Source organism: Caretta caretta, chromosome 23 (assembly GCF_965140235.1).
Source record: "Caretta caretta isolate rCarCar2 chromosome 23, rCarCar1.hap1, whole genome shotgun sequence".
Taxonomy (NCBI): domain Eukaryota; kingdom Metazoa; phylum Chordata; order Testudines; family Cheloniidae; genus Caretta; species Caretta caretta.
This window is the reverse complement of record NC_134228.1, coordinates 9,157,341-9,179,554: the sequence shown is the minus strand read 5'-3', so window position 1 is coordinate 9,179,554 and position 22,214 is coordinate 9,157,341. Positions and strand designations below refer to the sequence as shown.

Genomic DNA, 22,214 nt, shown 5'->3' with positions numbered 1-22,214 from the left:
GTTTCCCATCCTCTTCAAAAATCTTCTCACCCCCATCCCTTCCTGGAGTTCCCTCTAGGACACACTTCCTTATGCTATCTAGGGAAGTTCAATCTTTCACTTAGCTGCAAATTCCTGACAGCTAACCCTTGGGATAAAGTCCTGAGACACTGACAACATCCCTCCTGTCCCCAGCCCTGGAGACCGGTGGCTTTCAGTTAGGCAGAGGCCTGACTCTGCCTCTCCCACACCTGGAAGCACAGTGCCACCCTGCTCGCTGCGCCACTGTGATGGGTTAGACCCCCCCATTCTAGGATGCCATCTGATGTATTCGGATTTCACTAAGCCTCTCCGGCTCAACCAGCCTAGGTTCCCTCTCCCTGCTTTGCTGAATTAGGGTCTCTGGCCTCATGCAGCACACACACACATGTAAGGCCACACCCAGCTGCAGACACAGCCTGAAGTCAGCTCTGTGTGAGAGGACTCCCCCAGCACTCACGTGCACACCCCTTTTGGGAGATAAAATTTAGCTAACAGTTAAGACAGAAACTGCAGACCAAGCAGGAATGTTTCAGTAACTCAAAAGACACTGACAACTGTAAACAATTGTTAAGCTTATATGGTCAATGCCTGCCCAGTATCTCAGTTCTTAGAACAATGCTAACTATCCCTAACTATCCCACAACCCACCGGATATCTGTAAGCACTCATTCCTACCCCTGACCCCACACCGCCTCCTTCTCCCGCAAGGTAGCCATAGACATTTGATGCAATTAGGATGACCTCTATATGTACGTACTGTTCTTATTTTTATCTTTGTACAGGGTTCTCTCTTGACTTGTAACAATGTCTGTCTCTGTATGTACATGTAACCCTTCTGCCCGTCAGAGTTGGCAGCAACAAGGGCCGGGTTCAGTATCTAGGGGTTCCATTCCAATAACACAATGCAAACCGGCTCGAGCCCCCACCCAGTGACCTGGGACAAATATATACCACCCCCGCTGGGCGCCTCCAAGAGGCAATACTTCCCCTCTCACAAGCACATAGTCTGAGTGTAGCAAAAAGCCTTTTAATAACAGAGAGAAACAATGTGGCATTATGTTGGGGAAACACCACCAACAGGATTCATAACACAACTCATGAGCAAAAAACCCACCCCAAGCAAATTGGGGCATGCCCCTTTCCCTTTGGTTCTTGAGTCCAGCAACCCCAAATCACCCAAAGTCCCAAAAGTCCAATGACCCAAAAGTCTCTGTCCCTGGTCAGTGCAGCCCCAGAGTTCAAAAGTTTATCTGCAGAGTTTTACCTCCCGACCTGGGTGGAGATGGGGCGGGGGGGTTAAGGGGCACCTTACATGGTCCAAAGCCGATTGCCCCACCTCTCCATGGGGTTCCGCTCTGCTCCACCAGCCGTCCCACAAATCGCTCCGCTCTGCCAGCCACCTCCATGAGCTGCTCCAGGCATCCAACCAACTGCTCCACTCCACCACCTGCTTTGCTCTGCCAGCCATCCCATAAACCGCTCCCGCTGTCCCACGAACAGCTCTGCTCCAAGAGCCGCTCTGTTCTGCCAGCCATCCCGCAAACTACTCTGCAACGTATCTTCAGGCTTCCCCACTACTTAACACAACACTGAGTGATTTCATCTCTTAGTAAGCTTAGCTCTTTTGTGATTTCAGCTTGTAGTAGGGGAGCCTCAGTGCTGGTGCACCACTAGCCTAAACTGAATTCAGCTCAGCAGCCTGTAATTAGACTCCTAATGGAAACAAAATTAGCTCAGATATTCTACCATAGAAAGAAGAGGAAGTGCAATTGGCATATAAGGCCCTCACACCACCAGATACCAATCTCCAGCCTCTCTTCATTCACTGGGTTTTGGAACCCATGACCCTTGCCTAGCGAGTGCTGCTTAGTTGATGGTGAGTCCCTCCATCATAACAAAAGGCCAAGTACAGTTCCACTGTCCTTGATTCACATAATCAGGATAATAACAGTATATTCCTGCCCCAATAACAGAGAAACTGGGGCTCCTACAGCAGCCAAAGTGACCATCTAGATGGGGTGGGTGTGCCTATGCAAATGAGATCAGCCCCTGAAGTTCTTTTCCACAACCCACCATGACTCGTCACCAAATGTCAGGGTAGAGCTCATCCTGACTCTGCTTACATACAAATAAATGCAAATGAATTGATAAGAGAATTTATGTAACTGGCCACTATGGCACCATATCTTCGAAGCTGCTTGTCAGTCTTCCGGGTACCTTGAATAAACCCCCTTCAGTATTGTCTGTGCTTACCTGATTCTTGGGGAAAAGAATCTTTTTGCCTAACAACCCAAAATAATACTGTCTTGCACAGTGCAAGCTCATAAAAATCTGCCCTCTTCCTCAGTGTGGAGAGATGTGCATGACTTCTTGCCCCCCAGATTTAGAAATTACATAAACTGGGTTAATAATAAACAAAATAAGTTTATAACTATGAAAGGTAGTGTTGTCAAATGTTTGGCTGTGTTTGTGTGTGTGTGTGTTCTTCCAGTGTGTTGTCCCAGCTCTGCGCAGATAGCTGCTACAGCAGATCTCAAGCGAACTGCCCAATGACCACAAAATCCGTTAAGGTGCGAAGATGCTTGGTCAGGTTTATTGTCAGCAAAGCACGGTCCTAGCCCCTGCGTCAAAGTCTACAGTTACACTAGCACATGGATGCCCATGACAATGGACGCAGCTCAGTCAGTGGCAGGACTTTCCACTGCCCCCTTGGCTAGACAAAGACAATCCCTCTGAGATACATCTTTATACACCAATATAAACAAGTTACCTATCACCCTTGATGTATCAGGTGCCACCCATTGCCATGTACCTGTAGGTTTGATCAAAACGTCTATATTCATCATGCTGTTATCCTGACCTTATCATTAAAATGGGTCAGCATGTTCCTGTTATCTTTGGGGAATGTGTTTATCGGGGTGTTCTGGTACCACCTTTCCGGAATGTGCTTGCGTGAGTGCCTTGTGCCGAGCAACTCTTAGGAATATGTTTTTTTGCAATATCAGTCCTGTTCTTGCCAAACTCTGTGAGCAGGGCCTGACTCTTGCTCACAGTTTAACTTTGCTTATTATCAGCAAGGTTTTGATTACTTTAGCCCAGGCCTCAGGCCTCACACCAGGCCTCTGATACATGGGCTTATGTTTCAGGTCCTCTTCCTACTACAGATATATTTTAAGTGGTTAAAGGGATAGCAAACAGAACAAAACAGATTACCTTAGTAAATAAACAAAAGCCGCAAACTGAGTTTAACACACTAGCTAGGTAGGATACAAATTAGCAAATTCTCATCTTGAGTGATAAACAGGCTGGCAGATTCTTAAGGCACAAGTTGCCTTGGGTTTCCCAAGGGTCAAACAGTTCCCATTGTGTCAAGCTATCTCTGAGAGGTTTCTATTGCACACAGTTCCTGGGGTAATCCTTATGCTTGTGTGCATTTCTTCAATAAACCACTAACATTGTTTGGCCTTATCCAACGCAGCACATTTGAAATACAGAAACATGGTCAATATTCCCAGCTTCAGATACAAAAATGATACATGCATACAAACTGGATAAACACATTCAGTAAATCATAGCCTTTCCAATGATACCTTACAAGACCCATCTTGCATAAAGTATATCTTAGTTATATCATATTCATATCATAACCATATTTCTATAAAGAATATGGGGTGTATTGTTACATTTGTCACATTCAAACATTCTGTTTTCCCTTTTGGCACAAACAGCACCCCGAGCCCAGTGCCCCTCAAGCCCAGCACCCCAGGGTCATCTGCCTGGGTCATCTGCCCCTAAATCTGGCCTCAGGGGGGAAAGGAGTGAGCCCCGGCTGCTTTGCAGGCAGCTCCTATTGCAGCCCTGGGACCTGTCTATGTTCTATAGCCACGTGATGATGCCCTCACCCCACCTGGATCCATACAGCTGCTGCTGCTTCACAGGGCCATGGCCTGCTCCACCTCAGGGTCCCACAGTGAGTTACAGACTCACAGCACCCGGTGAGAGAGGGGCCAATTTACCCTCCCCACCGCCCACATGGAGAGCTGAGCTACTGTGCCATGTTAGAGTGATGGACTCTAGATGGATCAATATGGAGAAGGGTGGGCAGATGGGTAGAGAGGTGTATACAGGGATGGACAAAGGGATAGTTTCACCATTGCACAGTTGGGGAAACTGAGGAACATAGCAGCAAAGTGACTCTCCCAAGGTCACCCAGCAGACCAGTGGCAGAGCCAGGAGCACAGCCTAGGACTCCTGAGTTCCCATCCAATGTGCTAGCCATTGAGTGACACTTCCTCTAATCTCATTTTGAATGTTGCTAAATTCTTGGCCTCAATGACTTCCTGTGGCAGTGAGTTCCACTGGCAAATTGCATGTCATGTGATAAAAAATTTCCTTTTCTCGGTTTTGAATTTCCCATCTTTTAGAGGCATTGAGAGTCCCCTTCCTCTGTGATGAGACAGGGAGACCAGAAGCTCCCAATCATCTCTCTGCTGACCCTTCATTATTTACGGATCTTCTTTTCCTGTCCTCTCTCCTCCATCCCATCTAAGGTAACAATCCCCAGCTTTCCAAGCTGTCTCTGTACGAGAGCTTTTCCAGCTCCTGGATCATTCTTGTCCTTTTCTGCACACAGTATGCTGGTGCAGCCATCCCGTTCCCTATGCGCCTCCAACACCGGTTTTCTTTGTGTGCCCACGACTGCCCATTGAGCTGCCAGCAGATGTGCCCTGGGCCCCCGTCCTGCACTGGTACAGGTCATGTCAATCCCTATAAGGAGCAGGACAAACTGATTGTCGAGAACTGTCAAGTAATCCACACTGGTAGCAATGAGCCTCCCCAACCATTGTGTTGGCTCTCCCCAATATTGATTAGCCAGGATTTCCTTTTGCAGATTAGCCCCTGCCCACACTTCCTGCCCCGTCACATCCTGCCTGTCCACAGCCCTGCCCCACAGGCAAAGCCTGGGCTCCACCTCAGCTAGCAGGAAGCACACGCAGCCAGCGCTGGACCTGGTGCTAGGCCAGGGGCTGGGAGGGCAGGGAGTCGGTTCTGCCCAGGGAGGGGCTGGTGGTGCTCCGCGGGAGCTATTGCTGAACAATCCCTTATTGCTGCGAGATGGCTTATGTTGAAAAGCTGGTACAGGAGACGGCTGCAGGCCGGTGTGTGGGCATCCAGATAATCAACAACACCAGAGACATGACCCTCGAGAACCCCAGGTAAGCAGGTTCCCATAGCCCCGTCCACGCGGCTTCCCAAGTCAGCCTGTGGTTGGTGTCTAGACAGATGTGCCACGGTGTGGGGTATGTGTCTGCTACCGAATATCTGTCTGTCTGTCTATCCATCCCCATACACCCCATCTATCTATCCATCCATTCCTGTATATTACGTCAGTGCTGTATGTCCCATTGGATCACCACAAATCCCCCTGCCCTCTGGGTTATATTTAAAGTTTCTATCCCTGCAGGGGCACAAGATTGTATTCGACCTTCGAGCCAGGATATTTTGTGTGTCCAGGACTGAGGGTATTTTAGGGGGGAAAACACATTTTTTCAGGGTGGGGAGAAACATTTCCCTGGGCAGTTGATTTGAGAGGAAACGGCTGTTGGAAGCCACCTGGGAAGTTGGAGAGTAAGTCCCAGGGAGATGGACTGGGGGCAGATGACATGGCAATAGGCCTGTGATTAATTGTAAAGGTGTTCAGTGTATTTAGTTCACCACCTCCACATACACACATGTACATTACCCACATGCTTACCTACACAGGTACATGTGTACTTACACACTCATATGCAGCTGTATGAGATGTCCATCTGACTGTGTGTGGCCTCTACTCTGTAGTTAAGAACAATGTGCATGACCACGTAACATTTTATCAGCTAGGAACCAATACCACCTTGTGCATTGGTCATGCAGAAAGACCCATCTGCCCTGGGGGCTGGCCCAGGTGGGGTTGCACTCCCTTGTCTGGTGACTTGCGTGTCCCCTCTGCAGAAGAGCGGGCAGGCTGTGACCCACCCCAGGGTCAGGATTCCCCTGCTGGGGGATGCAGTTATTAATTATTGTTAGGGATGTTGTGTAATGAAGGAACCCCGTGGTGTTTTCCTCCAGGACTTACTGTTTCAGCGGCAGTGCCATGATAGACCCTGTGCCCCAGATCCCCCCCAGCTCCTCGGAGAGCTTCCTGTTTGTGAAAACAAGCTACACGGCCCGCGGGAGCATCGGGGTGCTGAGCTACGAGTCCGCTGCCTTCACCCTGGCCATCATGTTCTCCAACCCCTTCGACCGCTTCCTCTACAGCATTGAGTTTGCCATCCAGCTCTTCGCTGGCAGGAAACACTTCCACAGCATGGAGCGCCTCTACCACTATATGTACAGCCACAACCCTCCTTATAAGTGTGAGTCCTTCCAGAAAACGAGGCTCACTGATGACCAGGACGGCCAGCTGGAGGTGACCAACCAGGAGGTCCAGGTGAAGGCCACCATGTCCAACAAGAAGAAGTCCATCATTAAAGTGCAGATCGAGCAGGGAGACCGCTGCCCATCCGATGCGGCCCACTCAGCCGGCCTGGAGAGCACACGGAATTGACCTAGTGTGACAGACGAGGGGGGCGTGGCTGGGAACGCCAGGAAACAGTGACTTTCTTTCCCAGCCCACGTGCACAGACACGGGCTCGCTCTGCTGGCGCTCGCCCCAGTGTGGCCACAGAGGCCTGTGCTGCAGGAGGAGCCAGCCACCCCGGGTGTGTGGCCTGAGCCGCTGCCCCGGACTCAGGGGCTGCACTGCTGCGTTTCACATGGTAGCGCGTGTCTGTCTACCCAGGCTGGGAGGCATCCTTCCAGCTGCCTGGGGACGTACCCGCAGGATAGCTCAGGTGAGCGTGGCTTTGTGGCCGTGGCCCTGGCCCTGTCTGTAGGGTGAGGCGGCCCCAAACAGAGATCCCTAGTCACCCGTTCTGGCTGCCTTCACCCAGCCAGATCACTAAATTGTGAGGCCCAAAGGCCTATTGTGACCATCCGGTCCGACCTGGGACCAGCACCGGGCGCTCCCTGCCCCGAGCCCAACAGCTGGGGACTGAAGATGAGAGGCAGCCAATCTCTGTGTAGAGCTGGTCACCCTTCTTTTGGTTGTGGCCCAGAATGCTCCTTTGCCGTGAGCCCTTGGGGCAAAACAAGGCTTCCAGAAGACCCAAAGAGAAATATCTGCTGCCTATTTAAAGTTGGGTTAAAAATAAAGGGAATATTTTCACTTCCTTCTGCAAGGGTCATTCCTCCAGGAGCCTATCAAGGTTTTGTTGCTATGGTTATAAAGGGGTGGGGGGATTCCTTCCTTATTTTTTAAGCTTAGAAATAACAGGGGTCTCAAGACTTGTCTGTCCTGCTGTTGCTGGAGAGTGGGCTGGGAGAGTCCGAGGAGGGGACCGTGAGCTGACTCGGCCCATACTTGTGAGGCAGGGCGCTGAGTCTTTAATGAAGAGATCGTGTCTCCCAGCTGTTTGCAGGGTGGCAGAGTCAAATAGGCACCAGTAAGACCAACAAGTTCTAAAGAATCCAGTAACACCCATGCCCCTCTCCCTGGCCTGGTGGCACTTCCAAGCTGGCTGTGGTGGGGGGACCCTGCCAGCCCTGCAGCTTGTCAGGCATGTAGACGGGTAGAAAAGTCCTGCCCTCGTGTGAAAAACTAGCTGAAGGAAAGAGACTCCTTTAAACATCAACAAAACTGCCAGGCCTCTGTGCCCAGCACCCCAAAGGGGGCACAACCGCACTGTATCTCTCTCTGTGGGGCTCCTTTAATGGCTGTAGCTGCTTCTCTGCCTGGCTAGGTTATTTGTGGCAGGAGCTATCAGTGGCCTGCTGAGAGGAGCGGCTCTGACAAGGCATCTGCCCACCCAAGGGCACGGCAAGATGGCTGAGCACTGGGGAAAGTGGTTGGGAATGCACCTCAGCAACTGGGCTGTCACAAAGGGGGAAGGGCCTGATCCATCAGCGACGGAATGCAGTGCAGCTTTGCTGGCAGACACGCGCTTATGGGGTCCGGTGGAGGCAGGTCTCTTGAGTGAAGGGCAGCCTGGCTCCATGCCTTGACCCTCAGTGACTCTGCACTTGGGGAAGGCACAAAGGGATGGGGGTTCTAAGCCAGTGTCTCAGTCTTTCCAGACTACTGTACCCCTTTCAGGAGTCACATTTGTCTTGTGTACCTCCAAGTTTCATCTCACTGAAAAATTACTTGCTTACAAAATGAGACACAGAAATACAAAAATGTCCCAGCACACAATTACTGAAAAATGGCTCTCTCATTTTTACCATATAATTATAAAATCAATCTAGTGGAATATAAATATTGTACTTACATTTCAGTGTATAGTCTACAGAGCAGTATAAACCAGTCATTGTCTGTATGAAATTTTAATTTGCACTGACTTCGCTAGTGCTTTTTCTGTAGCCTGTTGTAAAACTAGACAAACATCTAGATAAGTTGATATATTCCCTGGAAGACCGAGTACCCCCAGGGGTACACGTATCCCTGGCTGAGAACCATTGCTCTAAGCCACCTTTGTGCTCCCTTGCCTGGTCCCTGGAGAGCAACCTTGGGGTGTGTCAAATATCAAGGGAAGGGTAACCACCTTTCTGTATACAGTGCTATAAAATCCCTCCTGGCCAGAGGCAAAGTCCTTTCACCTATAAAGGGTTAAGAAGCTCAGGTAACCTGGCTGGCACCTGACACAAAACGACTAATGAGGGGACAAGATACTTTCAAATCTGGAGTGGGGGGAAAAAGGCTTTTGTCTGTGTGATACCTTTGCCGGGAACAGATCAAGGATGCAAGCCCTCCAACTCGTGTAAAGTTAGTAAGTAATCTAGCTAGAAAATGCATTAGGTTTTCTTTGTTTTGGCTTGTGAAATTTGCTGTGCTGGAGGAAATGTGTATTCCTGTTTCTGTGTCTTTTTGTAACTTAAGGTTTTGCCTAGAGGGATTCTCTATGTTTTGAATCTGACTGCCTGTAAGATTATCTTCCATTCTGATCTTACAGAGTTGTTCTCTTATCCTTTTTTGTTCTTCTAATAAAGTCCTGTTTTTTAGAATCTGATTGGGTTTTTTGGGTCTTAAAAATCCAAGGCTGGTTTGTGCTCATCTTGTTTATTCTCAAGCCTCACCAGGAAAGGGGGTGTAAGGGCTTGGGGGGATATTTTAGGGAAATAGGAATTCCAAGTGGTCCTTTTCCTGATTGATTGTTAAATCACTTGGTGGTGGCAGCATTTAATCCAAGGTCAACGACTTTGTGCCTTGGGGAAGTTTTAACCTCAGGTGGTAGAAATAAGCTTGGGGGTCTTTTCATGCAGGTCCCCCCACCTGTACCCCAGAGTTCAGAGTGGGGAAGGAACCCTGACTGGGTGGCTCTAACTCACACTCTGCTCCCCAGCAGCCACAGGGGGAGCAGAGAACAGCCACTACACAATGTATTCTGGCCATACCCCTGTGCTGCCCCACAGCCAGGGGCTGGGCACACCCCTCATGCCAGGCTGGCTTCACCAAGGCTCCTGCACTGAGCTGTCTGAGGCGTGAAAGGCCAGCTCAGCCCCTGTTTACGAAAGGCAGCCAGGTGGAGGGTGGCAGACGGTCTGGTTTGTGTCCCTGAGAAGAGCTGAGATCAGTGTCCTGGCTGGCATGGCAACGTGCCCAGAGTTTCTGGAAAAGGGATTCAAAAGTCACCAAAATGTGCCTGATCAGTTTGTGCCAACAGGATGGGGCAGCCGCCCACAGCCAGCCGGTGTGTACCTTTGGGGAGGTGGGAGAGGAGGGTACGCATCACACTGGAGTGCAGGGACGGGGCAACAGACTGGAAGGAGCAAGCTTCACCATCATGGCTGCTGCCCCCACTGTCTTGTGGGATCCCTCATGACGCTGTTGGGCCTTTGAGATCCTGAAAGGGGACCTGACCGGACTCGGAGGGAGGGAGGGCAGAGCATAGCTTAGCCAAGGGGCACTGCACTAGGCCCCTCCCTGCAGCCTGGACACAGGCATTGAATGCAGTGAAATGGTCAGGGCTTAGCTCACACCCCTCCCATCAGCATCTCCCTGTAGCTGGTGTAGGCAGGGAGCCGCTCCAGGTGCTGGCTTTGGGGATCCCATTCCCAGCTGCCATCTCTTCCCACACATCACACAGGGAGCACAAGTGCCAAGCTAGCCTTTGGGAATTGCAGTGTGTGCTTGTGATTTTCTAGGCGCCTAAAAGGCAGGCATTGCAACTCTCACCGTCACAGTGCCTAAGTCCCTCCGTAGATCCTAGCATACGTGACTCACTATCCCCAGCAGCAGGGGCTCTGTAGGCTGGAGGAGTGTATTCCTCCCTGCTTACAACCTGAGGGCTTGCCTACACTACACAGCCTTGGATGGTGTAGCTATGCCGGCAACTCACGCCAGCGGAGCTGCAGCGTGAGCTGACAGAGGGCATTCCTCTGCCAACACAGCTACACCCCCGCCCCTTCCGGCATTAGCGACGCTGTAGAGTTTTGCAGAGCTGAGTCTAGAGCGGGGAGTGCAGTGCAGAGCAGGCCTGAGCAATGCTGCTCTATTGCATGCTCTGTGGTTTGCTGCTCCGGGCTGAACAGGCTCTCGGTGAAGTCCTTGCTTTTCGGGCACCTCCCCTGGCTTCCTGCACAGCTGCCAACAGCAGAATTAAACAACAACAAGGCTGTTTCAAGACCCCACCCGCTGCACTTCCTGGAGGGTTTCACACAGAAACATGCTTCCTCTGCACAACACTGGGACGATCCGGGCTGGACACTGCACCTTTAGGTGCCTGGTGAAACAACTTTTCAGCCCCTCTCCCTTGCCAAGTTCGTCCCTGGCCGCGCTGGGGGCCGAGCCATGGCGCTGGTGCTTGTTTCCTCACTGTAAGAAGCGTGACTTTTGGCAGTGGCTTCTGACGATGGTCAGACTCCGGCTGCAGGGAGAGCAGAGGCTGCCCATCAGAGCTGCGGCATCACCAGCCTTTCACTAAGTGTCTCCAGGGGCCGGTTCTCCCAAGGAGCCGGGCGGTGGGATGGAACCTGGGGAATGGCCATCCTCCAGCCACAGCCGCTAGCTTGTCCCTGGGGCTCCCGGACAGGTCCCTGGGCACGGCCAGCCAAGTTTGCTGGGGGGAGGGAGCAGAACTGGCGAGAGACCCGGATCTCCAGAACGGCTCAGCACCCACAGGTATGGCTTTATCCACAGGGCTCCTTCCGTGCTGAGCCCTTCCGGAGATCCTGGCCCTCGCAGCCAGAGGTGGATGATGTTTCCCTGGGGCCCTAGGCCAGAGCAAGTGGGGGCCCCTCCCGACCCCTTCTGCCTGCAGCCCAGCCCAAGTTCGGCCCCTTCCGCCTGCGGTCCTACCCATGCCCCACCCTTTTCTGCCCCTTCCTCAGGCCCGCCCCCGTTCCACCCTGGGTCCTCCCCAACGCCGCACAGGCGCTCAGGGCTGTGATGGGGAGAGATGCCTCCCCCCCACCCCCAGATCTGCCACGGCGGGAAGATCTGCCCTTCCCCCGGCCCCAACCCAGACCTGCCGCGGCAGGGAGAGGTGCCTCTCCCACCCCAGCCCAGGTGCTGCTGAGGCAAGAGAGAGCTGAGGGGAATCCTGTCTCCCCACTGCAGCCCTGGGGAATCCTATGCATTAAACCCCTCATCCTTGGCCCCACTCTAGAGACCACACCTCCCAGCTGGAGCCCTCACCCCCCCCCACACACACACCCCAACCCTTTGCCCCAGCCCTGAGCCCCCTCCCACAGACCGGACCCCTCTGCCCCTCAGCCCTGCCACATGAATTTTGTTATGTGCACCGATATGGAGGTGGTGTGCACATAACAATATTCATTCCGCACGTGTGGGAAAAAGCAGAGGGACACACTGGTCCCCGTTCCGCCCCCCACCCACCCAACTGCAGCCTTGCAACCCCGTTTTGCTCCTTTCTGCCCCACGCCCTCCACTGTGGCCCCAAGACCAGAGAAGCTCTGTCCCTGCAAAACGGCCCAGGCTGCAGCAGGGAGTGAGAGCTCCTCCAGTCCCAGGGCCGCAGTGGGGGTCCGGGTGCTGGGGCTTCCGCCGCTGCCCCCTGCGCTTTCCGCAGGGGACCAGGGTCGGGGCACTGGAACTTCTCCCACTTCGCCTGCTTGGCGTTTTTGCTGGAGAGCGTGTTGGGCAGGGGGCTTGCCCTGCCACCCTCCGGCTTCTGCTGGAGATGGGTGAGGGGACAAAACAGGGGGGGCTTCCTCTATCCCATAGCTTCTGCTGGGGATGGGGGCCGCTGGGGGCTTCCCCCACCCTGGTCTGCTACTGCAAATAATTTTTTCCAGGGAGTCCCCCAGTTGGCCAGGGCCCCTAGGGCCAGGCCCAGGCCCCAGCAGTCCATTGGCTAATCCACCACTGCTCACAGCCAGGGCTCCCCTTTTTCTCTGCCTCCTCCAGGCTTGGAGGATCCTTCATGCTCAGGCACAGGCCGGGGATCCTGAACCCACCCTTTGAGCAAGGCTCATGTATTGTTTAATACTTATCTGCCAGTAGCCCTAGCAGCTGTGTGCCCATGGTGCCAGGTGCTGGACATGTACACACACCCCGACACGTGGCCCAGGCCCTACACAAACAAAGCAAAGCACCTTGGGCCTGATTTTTAGGCGCCTGAAGACACAGAGCAGTGCCCGGTTGTACCAAGGTGCTTTTGAAAATATCACAAGGCACCTATCTGCATCTCTGGCCATCAAAATACCCTTGAAAATCCAGCCCTTAGCCCCGCTCACCCTGTCCTATGGCTGCAGACAGCTGTCCCGACACCAGCAGCGAACTCCCACGAGGGAAGCTGAGGTGGAGGCATGGTGTAGACGAGAGTGGGGCAGAGGTGTCTGGGCCCAGCCTGGCCTCACTGCTCTCCGGCTTGGCATTGCCGCCTGCCTGTGCCATAGCCGGCTCGTCCCTGCCTCTGCAGCCTCCCCTGCTTCTCCCAGAGCCACCCCAGCCGGGGAGCAAGTGACCGCTTCCTAATTTAGCGCCCGACACCCAGAGCGGCTTCTTGGTGACACTCAGTGCCTCTGGCAGCATAAAGGGGCCTGAGAGAGGGGGAGTCAGCCCCTGGAATGGGGCTAGCTGTGGCGATACAGGGGTGTCCCCAGGGCCAATGATACCGTGGTAACTAATCCTTGGTCGCTCACTCTTACAACAACCCCCCATTCAGTGTGGTCTGGGATGTCCTGCCCAATCCCCTGAGAAGAATCACCATTGAAACCCCTTTCAACCTTTTATGGCGCACACAGACAACGCTCTGTGCCCATCTTCTCCCGGCCCTTCCTGCTGGCTCCAAAGGGGAACGGCAGCCGCAACAGTCACAGCCCCTCCTGTCTCGGTTAGTCTGTCTCTTGCCCTCTCTCTCTGACTGCGTCCATACCCTCCATCTTCTCCCTCCCCCCCACCCCCTTTCTATCTCTATCCCCATCCACCTTCTCCCATTCTCGCCCCCTGCCCGCACACCCACCCCCTCGGCTGGTTTCTGTGGGCAGGCTGTGGTGCACGGGCAGAGAACTCTGTCCCTACATGTGTCTCCACCTCTGTTCTCGGGAAGGGGCTGACCACCTGGACTTTGTCTCTCCTGGAAATCATTGGCCTCAGGGGCTGGGCAGGGCCTGGCTCCCTGATCCCTCCCCGTGGCAGACCTTCGTCCCCGCATCTCCAAGAGCTGTGCCAGGCCAGGGTTTGGGGTGCTGCAGAGAGACCTTCTGTTCTGGCCTCTCTTCCCTGGCAGGGGTCAATCCCCTGAGCTCCCAGGGACCTCACACCCCAACTGCTGCCTCCCACACCCCCAGGCAGAGCCATCTGGGCAGGTGGGTACGTGGCTTGCGGGGGAGGGAGACTATAACCAGGGGCCTGGCAGGGCTGGAGCAAGCACTCCCCAGTGCAGTGAGTCATTAATCCTGGCAAGGGGGAAAGCTCTTTTCTGGGGAGGGGTTGGGCAGGGGATGCCTGGGGGAGGGGTGCCCAGCAGGGAGGGGGCTGGGTAGAGGGTAACCAGGGGGAGGGGTGCCCAGCAGGGAGGCGTGCATGGGGCACCCATTGCAGTGGTGAGGCATGCTCAGGGTTGGGTAGGAGATGCCCATGGGGACTTGTAGCAAAGCACCGACTTACTGGTGCAGCGCCTCCTGCTGGTGTCTGGGAATTAGCTCTTTCCCAGCTCTGGAGCACCTCCTGCTGGCCAGTGTCTCGCCTGCCTTAGGCCCCATGTCCCTCAGACTCCAGTGCCCTTTACCTCAGGGTGCCCCAGCAGTACCCCCACACTCTGGGTCTCCGCTCCCAGGGGAACCCCCAATCCTCTAAGCCCACCTCAGCGGGGCAGATTGCAGTCTGTAATGGCCACTCATCGTTGGCAAGGAGGCTGGATCTGCTGCCTCTGTCTATCCCCAGAGTGCCCCTCTCAGCCCCAGTACCTGCATAGGCCTTCAACAAAACCTTCAGCGTGGGGTTTTATTAGGCTGGAGCTGCCCAGCTCCCTTGGCCCTTTCCCAGCACTGCTCTGCTTCAGGCACCTTGCAACCAGGTCCTTCTCAATCCAGGCCTAGAGTCAAACTCCTCTAGCAACTAGCTCACAGCCTCTTTATAGGGCCAGCTGTGGCCTGATTGGGCTGGCCACACCTATGGTCAGCTACTCCCTCAGCTACTTCCACTTCTTTTCCCAATTGCAGCCCTCTCCAGGGCTGCTTTTAACCCTTGCCTACGGGGGCTGCATATCAGCGCTGCCCAGGCAGTGAACAATGGGGGGGAGCGATGGATCTGCAGTCAGGTAGATGCAGGCCCGATGCCCCCTCGGCAGGGTGCACAGTGCTGCGCAGGAGGGGAGATGGGTCTGCAGGAGGGTTGATGCAAGGCCCGATGCCCTGTGGCAGGGTGCACAGTGCTGGAGGGGGGAGGAGGGCGGGAGATGGGTCTGCAATCAGGTAGACACAGGCTCTTGTGCGTGATGACAGGCTCCTGTGTCTCCCTGCGGGGCTGGTCATCTCAGGCATTGCGAGGCCGGGCAATGGCAGTAGAGTACGTCACATACCAGGGCATCAAGTTCCCCCCTGCATATAACTCTGAGCAGAGCCTGCGCTTCACCCACAAGGAGTTCCAGGTGCAGGATGATGATGTCTTCAATGTCACCTACCCCAAATCAGGTAGGGTGCTGCAGGCATGGAAGGGGGATCATCCTGAGTCAGGGTGGTGGGAGAGGGCCCTGGGAAGGAGGGGAGGGGCAACCTGTTATCCTGGAATCCAGTTATGTGGGGCATGGGGAGGGCTGGGTGTGGCCAGCGCAGCTATCAGGGAGGGGATGGGGAGGGCTGAGTGTGTCTGGGGTGTCTATTGGGGGTTGGGGATGGCTCGGGGGCATTGAGATGGCTATAGGGGATGGGGTGAGGAGGCTTGGATGTCTATGGGGAGGATGGTGGGGAGGGCTATAGGAGAAGGCTGGGAGGGCTATGGGGCAGTGGTGGGGCTCAGCCCTGTTGGCTCCACTGGCCCAGGGAGGCATGCAGTGCTCAGAGACAGCTCCAGACCCCACAAGGCACCTGTGACAGAAGCCCCCTGTCCCCCAGGCACAGTGTGGATGATCGAGATCTTGAGCCTGATCCGCAGCGGCGGGGACCCAGCCTGGAACCGAGCCGTCCTCAACTCCACCCGCGTGCCCTGGTTCACTACCCGCCTGGGGCTGGAGTCTGCACTGAGCTATCCCCGACCCCGTCTGTTGACCTGCCACCTCCCCGTCCAGCTCTTCCCCACATCTTTCTTTGGCTCCAGGGCCAAGGTGGACCAGGCAGGCTGTGCATGGGGGTTACAGTACAGAGCCGGGGTGACAGGGGCTAAGGTGCAGATCCATAGTGTGATGGGTCCTCCCCAGGGTGCCACCTGGAACTGGAGTACAGCCAAGCCTTCTGTTTTACCAGTGTGGGTTCCCTCTCACACTGTGATGTTGTGGCAAGCTGCAAAGCCCTCCAAGCTTGCACTCACAGCAACATCCACAGGCAGTGGCCACACCCGGCTGTGTTCATGAATGCTCTACCAGCCAACAATAGAGAGGCTTCGGCCAAAATACTCCCCAGACTAGGACCCCAGAGCTGTACTGTCTTGCCCTGGTCAAAAACATGAACGGTATATTAGTTATTACCCCGTCTTCCCCCTCCCTCGATGTGGAGAGGAATATGCACAAAGCCTTTAATAACTGAGCTGAACTTTCCCCACCCCCACCTTTCACTTAAACCACACTGTTTTATATAAAAAATATAAAATCGATTTATTAACCACAGAAATGTAGATTTTAGGTGATTATAAATGATAGCAAACAGATCAAAGATAGTTACCATAAGAAATAAAACAAAAATGCAATCTAAGCCTAATATACTAAATAGGATCTGAATCAAGCAGTGTATCACCCTGTTACATACATAGTACGAGCAATTTGCTAATGTTTCATACAAAGGCAGGGCTTTCTTCTTTCCCGCCTGGCACCAGCTCTTGCCCCCCAATTCTGTCTTTTCCTCTGGTATTCTTGGGTATTCTGTTGTAGGGAGAGTGAGGTCCAGTCATGATGTCACTTCCCCCTTTTATATCTTCTTCCAACTTGCTGGAAAGCTCTTTTGCTGAGTCAAACAGTTCCCATTGTCCGGTGCTATCTCTGAGAGGTTTCTATTCTACACAGTTCCTGGGGTAATCCTTGTGAGCGGCTGCATTTCCTCAGTAGGTCATCAACACTGTTTGGCCTTTTTATCGTTGTATCTCAAAGGCTGCTTGTGGGTGTCCCCAACCTTACAACAGGTTTCAGTGGCACACACATCGCCAAACTTCATAACTTCACATACAATCACAGCACATAGAATTTAACAGGATATTAATGTTCAACAGATTAAGACTTTTAGAATGACACCTCACAAGGCATGCTTTGTACAAAACCTATCCGAATCATATCACCATGGTGAATATGGGTACAGAGTGTCTCTTTGGGGCACAGAGTGTCACACATAGGGAGTAGGGTGTGGGGCATGTGCCTTAAGCTTGTGCCTGAATTCCAAGTGCTTTAACCCTGCCCCTGTGGAGCAACGGGTGTTTACCTGGCTCTGGGGCCAACGGCTGGATGCCCGGGGACAGTCAAGCCGGGAGGGTGATGCTGGCAGCTCTGCTCTGCAGAGTGCTTCAGGGGCTCCCTGACCCATAGGTGAGTTAATAGCCCATTTCCTGTGCCAGTCCCTGCCCTTTCCCCCCAGCCTATGTCTTGGTCTGACCCAGTGGCGGATTAATGATTTTGCCACCCCAGGCCCTGAAATAATTGTCCCCCCCCAGCAGCTCCCCCAGCTCACCTCCGCTCCGACTCCGACTCCGTCTCCTCCCTGAGCGCACCACCGGGTCCTGCTTCTCCCCTCTCCCTGCCAGTGCTTGTGCACGAAACAGGTTCGCGAAGGAGGGGGGAAGAGGGCGCACTCGGGAGAGGAGGAGGGCTGGGGCGGGGATTTGGGGAAGCGGACCAATAGGGGTAGGGCAGGGGCGGGAAAGGGGTGGAGTTGGGGCGGGGCCGGGGGCGGAGGGCGTGAACAGGTGCCGGGGGAAGCAGCCTCTGGCTGCTATTATAAATTTGCTACCCCTGCAAATTTGCTGCCCTAGGCCTAGGCCTTGTCGGCCTAGGCGTTAATACGCTGCTGGTCCGACCCTGCCTGCGCTCCCCTCCAGGTGGTCTACACACTCCGCAATCCCAAGGACGTCCTGGTCTCCTATTTCTATTTCTCCAAGATGTGCAGCTCGTACAAGGACCCCGAATCCTTTGAGCAGTTCCTGCGGGACTTTCTGAGCGGGGATGGTGAGTGTGGCTTCAGGGCCTGGGACGTCTTGGGACATGGGAGGTGCCATACCAGATTCAAGCCTGGCCAGCCCCAGATGCAGTCTGCCCCACATTGCTGCCAGGGCAGAGAGCGGATCCCAATGACTCCACAATCCCATCATTCTGCAGCCTTGAGCAGTGGTGTGTGTGTGTGTTGGGGGGGTATTCACCAGGGCTCTCCGGTCCCAGCTCCTGCCCCTAGCCATTCCCTGGGGGGAAAGGGGGTTCTCCATGTGTCCCAGGGCACGGGCCTAATGGTATTGGGGCTCTTTAGTCTCATCTCATTAGGGTGACGTGAGCAGCGAGTCCATCACATGTCAAACTAACTGCCCAGCTACACAGTGGGGAATAACTGGCTAGGGGGTGGAGGGTCTAATCTGAGGGTTAGAGTGGCTTACGAATTCAGCGTGAGTCAGCAATGGGACAGCCGCACAAAAGGCTGCTATCGTTCTGGGGGATGTTAACAGGAGTGTTCGTCTGCCAGGACATTGCCCCGCACTAGGCACTGGTGAGGCGTCAGCTGGGGGACTGTGTCCTTAGGAAAGACGGGAAGAAACTGAGGCGAGTCCAGAGAAGAGCAACAAAGGTTCTCAGAGGTTTGGCAACCTCGGCCTATGAGGAAAGGTTGGAAGAATAGGGCGTGTTCAGTCCAGAGAGGAGGAAGCTGGGAAAGGTTGCTGTAAAGAGGATGGGGATCCTCTGTTCTCTGTGTTCACCCAGGGGAGGACAAGAAGGAATCCGCTCAGTGTGCAGCAAGGGAGATGTAGGTTAGATAGTAGGACAAACTTTCCATGGATACCTCAGCTCTGGAAAGGTGACCCTGTGGGATCCTGTCACTGGAGGTTTCCAAGAACAGGCTGAACAAACCCCTCCCAGGGCTGATCTAGGGTGACTCGTCCCTGCCTTGGTGCAGGGGGATGGACGTGCTGACCTCTTGAGGGCCCTTCCAGCCTGACGTTTCTAGGAGTCTCCATCGGAGTGTCTCCTCGCAGCCTGGCAGGAGCATTCCCTGCCCACATGAGTCCCCGCTGTGCTGACTCTCTGGCTGACACTCACAGCCCCACCCCGCTCTGCTCTCTGCCCCTGCAGTGCCCCACGGGTCCTGGTTTGATCATGTCAGAGGCTGGATGGAAATGAAGGGCAAAAAGAATTTCTTCTTCATCACTTACGAAGAGCTGCAGCAGGTAAAGTGACCCGGCCACATCCCCCGCTGTTGTAGACTGGCCATAGCTCCACTGGAGTCAATCGGCCAGCTCCCCGGCTGGGGTAAATCAGGAGTAACTGAACTGGAGTCAATGGGGCTGATTCCCCTAATTCATCATGATGTTAATCAGGAGTCACCCCATTAAGGTCCAGTAGGCTGCGCCATGTGAACTAGTGGGAGTGGGTGGTGAATCAGCTCCATGCCTGTCCAGCTGCTCCATTGACATCCATGTTTCACAGCATTCCAGTGCAGACACAATCCAGGGTTTGGAAATTGTCCTCATCCCCCGTCCCTGTCTGCCAGGCCCTGCCCGCCAGGCCCTGCCCTGGTTAGTCACTATGCCCTAGGGTTGTCAATCCTCCAGCATTGGCTGGGAGACTCCCAGATTCAGCATTGGTCTCCCAGTGACTACTGAAAGCAATCCGGGAGACTTTAATAGGATATTTTGAGAAAATGAAAATGACATTACGTAATGTTGGGGTGGGGGGAAATCTCCCAGAATAGCTTCAGTCAGGGGGGCTCTGCTGGGCCAAGCCCTCATGACTGCAACTGTCCCTGTCTGCCAGGGAGTGGCGGGGGGGCTCTGCTGGGCCAGGCCCCGGTTACTGTAACCGTCCCTGTCTGCCCCCACCCTCGCTCACTTTCACCGGGTTGGGGCAGGGGATTGGGGTGTGGGAGGGGGTGAGGGAGAGGTTCAGAGTGTGAGAGGGGGCTCCAGGCTGTGCCTGGGGGAGAGCATTGCGGTGCAGGAGGGGATGCAGGGTGCAAGCTCTGGGAGGGAATTTGGGCGCTGGAGGGGGCTCAGGGCTGAGTGAGGTGGTTGGGGTGCAGGCTCTGGGAGGGGGCTCTGGACTGGGTCAAGGGATTAGGGTGTTTGAAGGGATGAGGGGTGTGGGCTCTGGGAGGGAGTTGGGTTCAGGAGGGGGCTACAGAGGGTTTGGGTGCAGGAAGAGGTGCGTGCTCCGGCCAGGTGGCACATACCTTGGGTGGCTCCCAGTTGGGGGGCAGCAGGGTGAGGCAGGCTCCCTGCCCCTGTGCTGCTCCCAGAAGCAGCCAGAACATCCCTGTGGCCCCTTGGGGGGGGGGGGCAGGCAGGGGGCTCCGCATGCTACTCCCTGCAGGCAGGCACCATCCCCGGAGCTCCCCTTGGTGCAATTCCCGGCCAATGGGAGCTATGGGAGTTGGCACATGGGGTGCAGGGAGCATGCAGAGACCCCCAGTCCTTCTCCCCTGCCCCTTTCCCGCGGGGACATGTTGCCAATTCTGGCAGCAGTGCAGGGCGAGGGCAGGCAGGGAGCCTGCCTTATCCCGCTGCACCACTGGATTTTAGCACCCTAAAATCTCGTAGCCTCCAGGAGATAGTCTGATTCTGGGAGACTCCTGGCAAACCCTAGTCACCACCTGCCCAGGGCAACATAGGGGGCTCTGCCTGGCTGTGCCATGGTTACTGTCACCACCTGCCCAGGGCAGCATGGGGGGGGCTCTGCCAGGCCAGGCCCCAGGTAATGTCACCGACCCTGTCTGCCAGAGGTTGGGGGAGCGGGGCTCTGCCACGCCACGCCACAATTACTGTCACTGGGAGCAGCGTGGGGGGCTCCACCAACCCGTGCCATGGTTACTGAGGCTGTTGTTTTCCCCCAGGACCTGAGGGGCAGCGTGCGGCGACTCTGCCAGTTCCTGGAGCAGGAGCTGGATGAGGGAGCTATCACCTCGGTGGTGGAGAACGCCTCCTTCAGGGCCATGCAGGAGAACAAGATGTGCAACTCGACGCTGCTCCCCAAGGACATCATGGATCAGGAGAAGGGCACGTTCCTGAGGAAGGGTGAGGAGATGGCTGCCCTGGGGCACTCCCCCCAAGCTGCTGGGGGTGGTGAGTCTGGGCCCCCCCATAGTGACAGTGAGGGGAGCTGCTGTGAGCCAGCCCGATGGGGTTGACCCCATCTCTGGGGAGTCAGGCTCTGGCAACTCCACTGCAGCCCTCCAGGGGGATAAGCCAGGGAGCAGAGCCAGGAGTCCTTGCTGGGAGCTGGGTGGGCTCAGCCCCTCCTTCTGGGAGCAAGCTCCCCTTGATGTGCAGGGTGCGGGGAGAGACGCTCTGACCCAACCCCCTCGATGGCCACGGTGCAAATCCCGAGTTGATGCCTCTCCTGATTTCACAGGCATCTGTGGGGACTGGAAGAACCATTTCACGGTGGCGCAGAGCGAGGCCTTCGACACGATATACCAGGACCAGATGGGGGGCCTGATGGAGGCATTCCCATGGGGTGCACATTAGGAATGAACAGCAGGAATAAAGCAAAGCATTGAACTGCAGGGAGCCAGGCTGAGTTACTGAGGACAGCTGTCTGCCATGGTTCACACAGGCCATGGGAGGGCATGGCTCCAGCCTAGCAGGATGGACCAGTGCCAGGAGCATTGCCCGGCTCAGCTGTCCTCTGCCAGCACTGCCTCCAACACCCCTTCATCCCACCTGGCCAGTCAGCCTGGCCCCAGCCTCCTGGGGCCCACTGCATCTCCAGTTGCCCCTGTGACTGTGTCCAGCTGCAGCCTCCACCCACTGCAGTGTGCTCTGTAAGTGTCTTCTGGATTAAAGATCCCTCGGCCCTGTGACATCCCCCTGAACTTCCTCAGCAACCACTACATAGACTGAGGCCCTCATGCTTGGTCACGTTCTGGGGGTGAGGGGTTATGTCACCTCCTGCCCTGTAACTCTGGGTGCCTTAAATGCTCTGCTGCTGAGGCTCACAGTCTGGACACCCATAGCCAGCAGATAAGCATGCAGGGCCCTGATTGTCTATGTGCTGTTCAGCCCTGGGGCAGCACTTGGGCCCCCACAGCCTGCCTACAGCACAGCAGCCCCACCCTGCTCTCTGCCAGCTTGGTTACTATGTGCAGGGGGACCCCAGCATTCTCCTAGTCCTGAATTTCCCCCAACCATCTGCCCCACAGTGGCCAGCCCTCACCTGGCCAGTTCAGAGAAATACCACAGCTGACTGAGCCTTTAGAGAGACAAAAGCACAGCTTCTGACTTTCACTGGAGCGAACAGTCACTTCACTTCAAACTCAGCTCTGGGCTGGTTTAGATTAAAAGCAAAACGAGTTGATTGAATTAAAAGGTTTTAAAT

At 54.9% G+C, this 22,214-nt stretch overlaps 2 protein-coding genes across 6 annotated transcripts; both read left to right on the top strand.

Annotated features, from left to right (window-relative positions):
* Positions 1-4,919: 4,919 nt before the first annotated feature.
* On the top strand, positions 4,920-9,102 carry LOC125629397 (uncharacterized). Its single transcript, XM_048834845.2, has 2 exons — positions 4,920-5,237; positions 6,130-9,102. The coding sequence occupies exons 1-2, from the start codon at positions 5,137-5,139 to the stop codon at positions 6,605-6,607; spliced, it is 579 nt and encodes a 192-aa protein (XP_048690802.2). The 5' UTR covers positions 4,920-5,136; the 3' UTR covers positions 6,608-9,102.
* Positions 9,103-13,692: 4,590 nt separating this feature from the next.
* On the top strand, positions 13,693-21,397 carry LOC125629393 (sulfotransferase 2B1). 5 transcript variants are annotated; one of them, XM_048834838.2, is made up of 7 exons: positions 13,693-13,869; positions 15,042-15,195; positions 15,616-15,824; positions 17,738-17,864; positions 18,975-19,069; positions 20,731-20,911; positions 21,249-21,397. In XM_048834838.2, exons 2-7 carry the CDS (start codon positions 15,060-15,062, stop codon positions 21,362-21,364), a joined length of 864 nt encoding a protein of 287 aa, XP_048690795.2. In that variant the 5' UTR covers positions 13,693-13,869; positions 15,042-15,059; the 3' UTR covers positions 21,365-21,397. The 5 variants fall into 5 exon arrangements, with proteins under 5 accessions (XP_048690795.2, XP_048690792.2, XP_048690794.2 ...); XM_048834835.2 differs by having other exon boundaries at positions 15,616-15,884; XM_048834837.2 differs by having other exon boundaries at positions 13,781-13,869; positions 15,007-15,195.
* Positions 21,398-22,214: the final 817 nt, after the last annotated feature.

Coding starts and splice junctions, on each gene's coding strand:
- LOC125629393 (XM_048834835.2), top strand. CDS start 15,060: ATGGCAGTAGAGTACGTCACATACCAGGGCATCAAGTTCCCCCCTGCA. Junction 15,196..15,615: donor TGTCACCTACCCCAAATCAG/GTAGGGTGCTGC, acceptor CCTGTCCCCCAG/GCACAGTGTGGATGATCGAG. Junction 19,070..20,730: donor CTTACGAAGAGCTGCAGCAG/GTAAAGTGACCC, acceptor GTTTTCCCCCAG/GACCTGAGGGGCAGCGTGCG.
- LOC125629397 (XM_048834845.2), top strand. CDS start 5,137: ATGGCTTATGTTGAAAAGCTGGTACAGGAGACGGCTGCAGGCCGGTGT. Junction 5,238..6,129: donor ATGACCCTCGAGAACCCCAG/GTAAGCAGGTTC, acceptor GTTTTCCTCCAG/GACTTACTGTTTCAGCGGCA.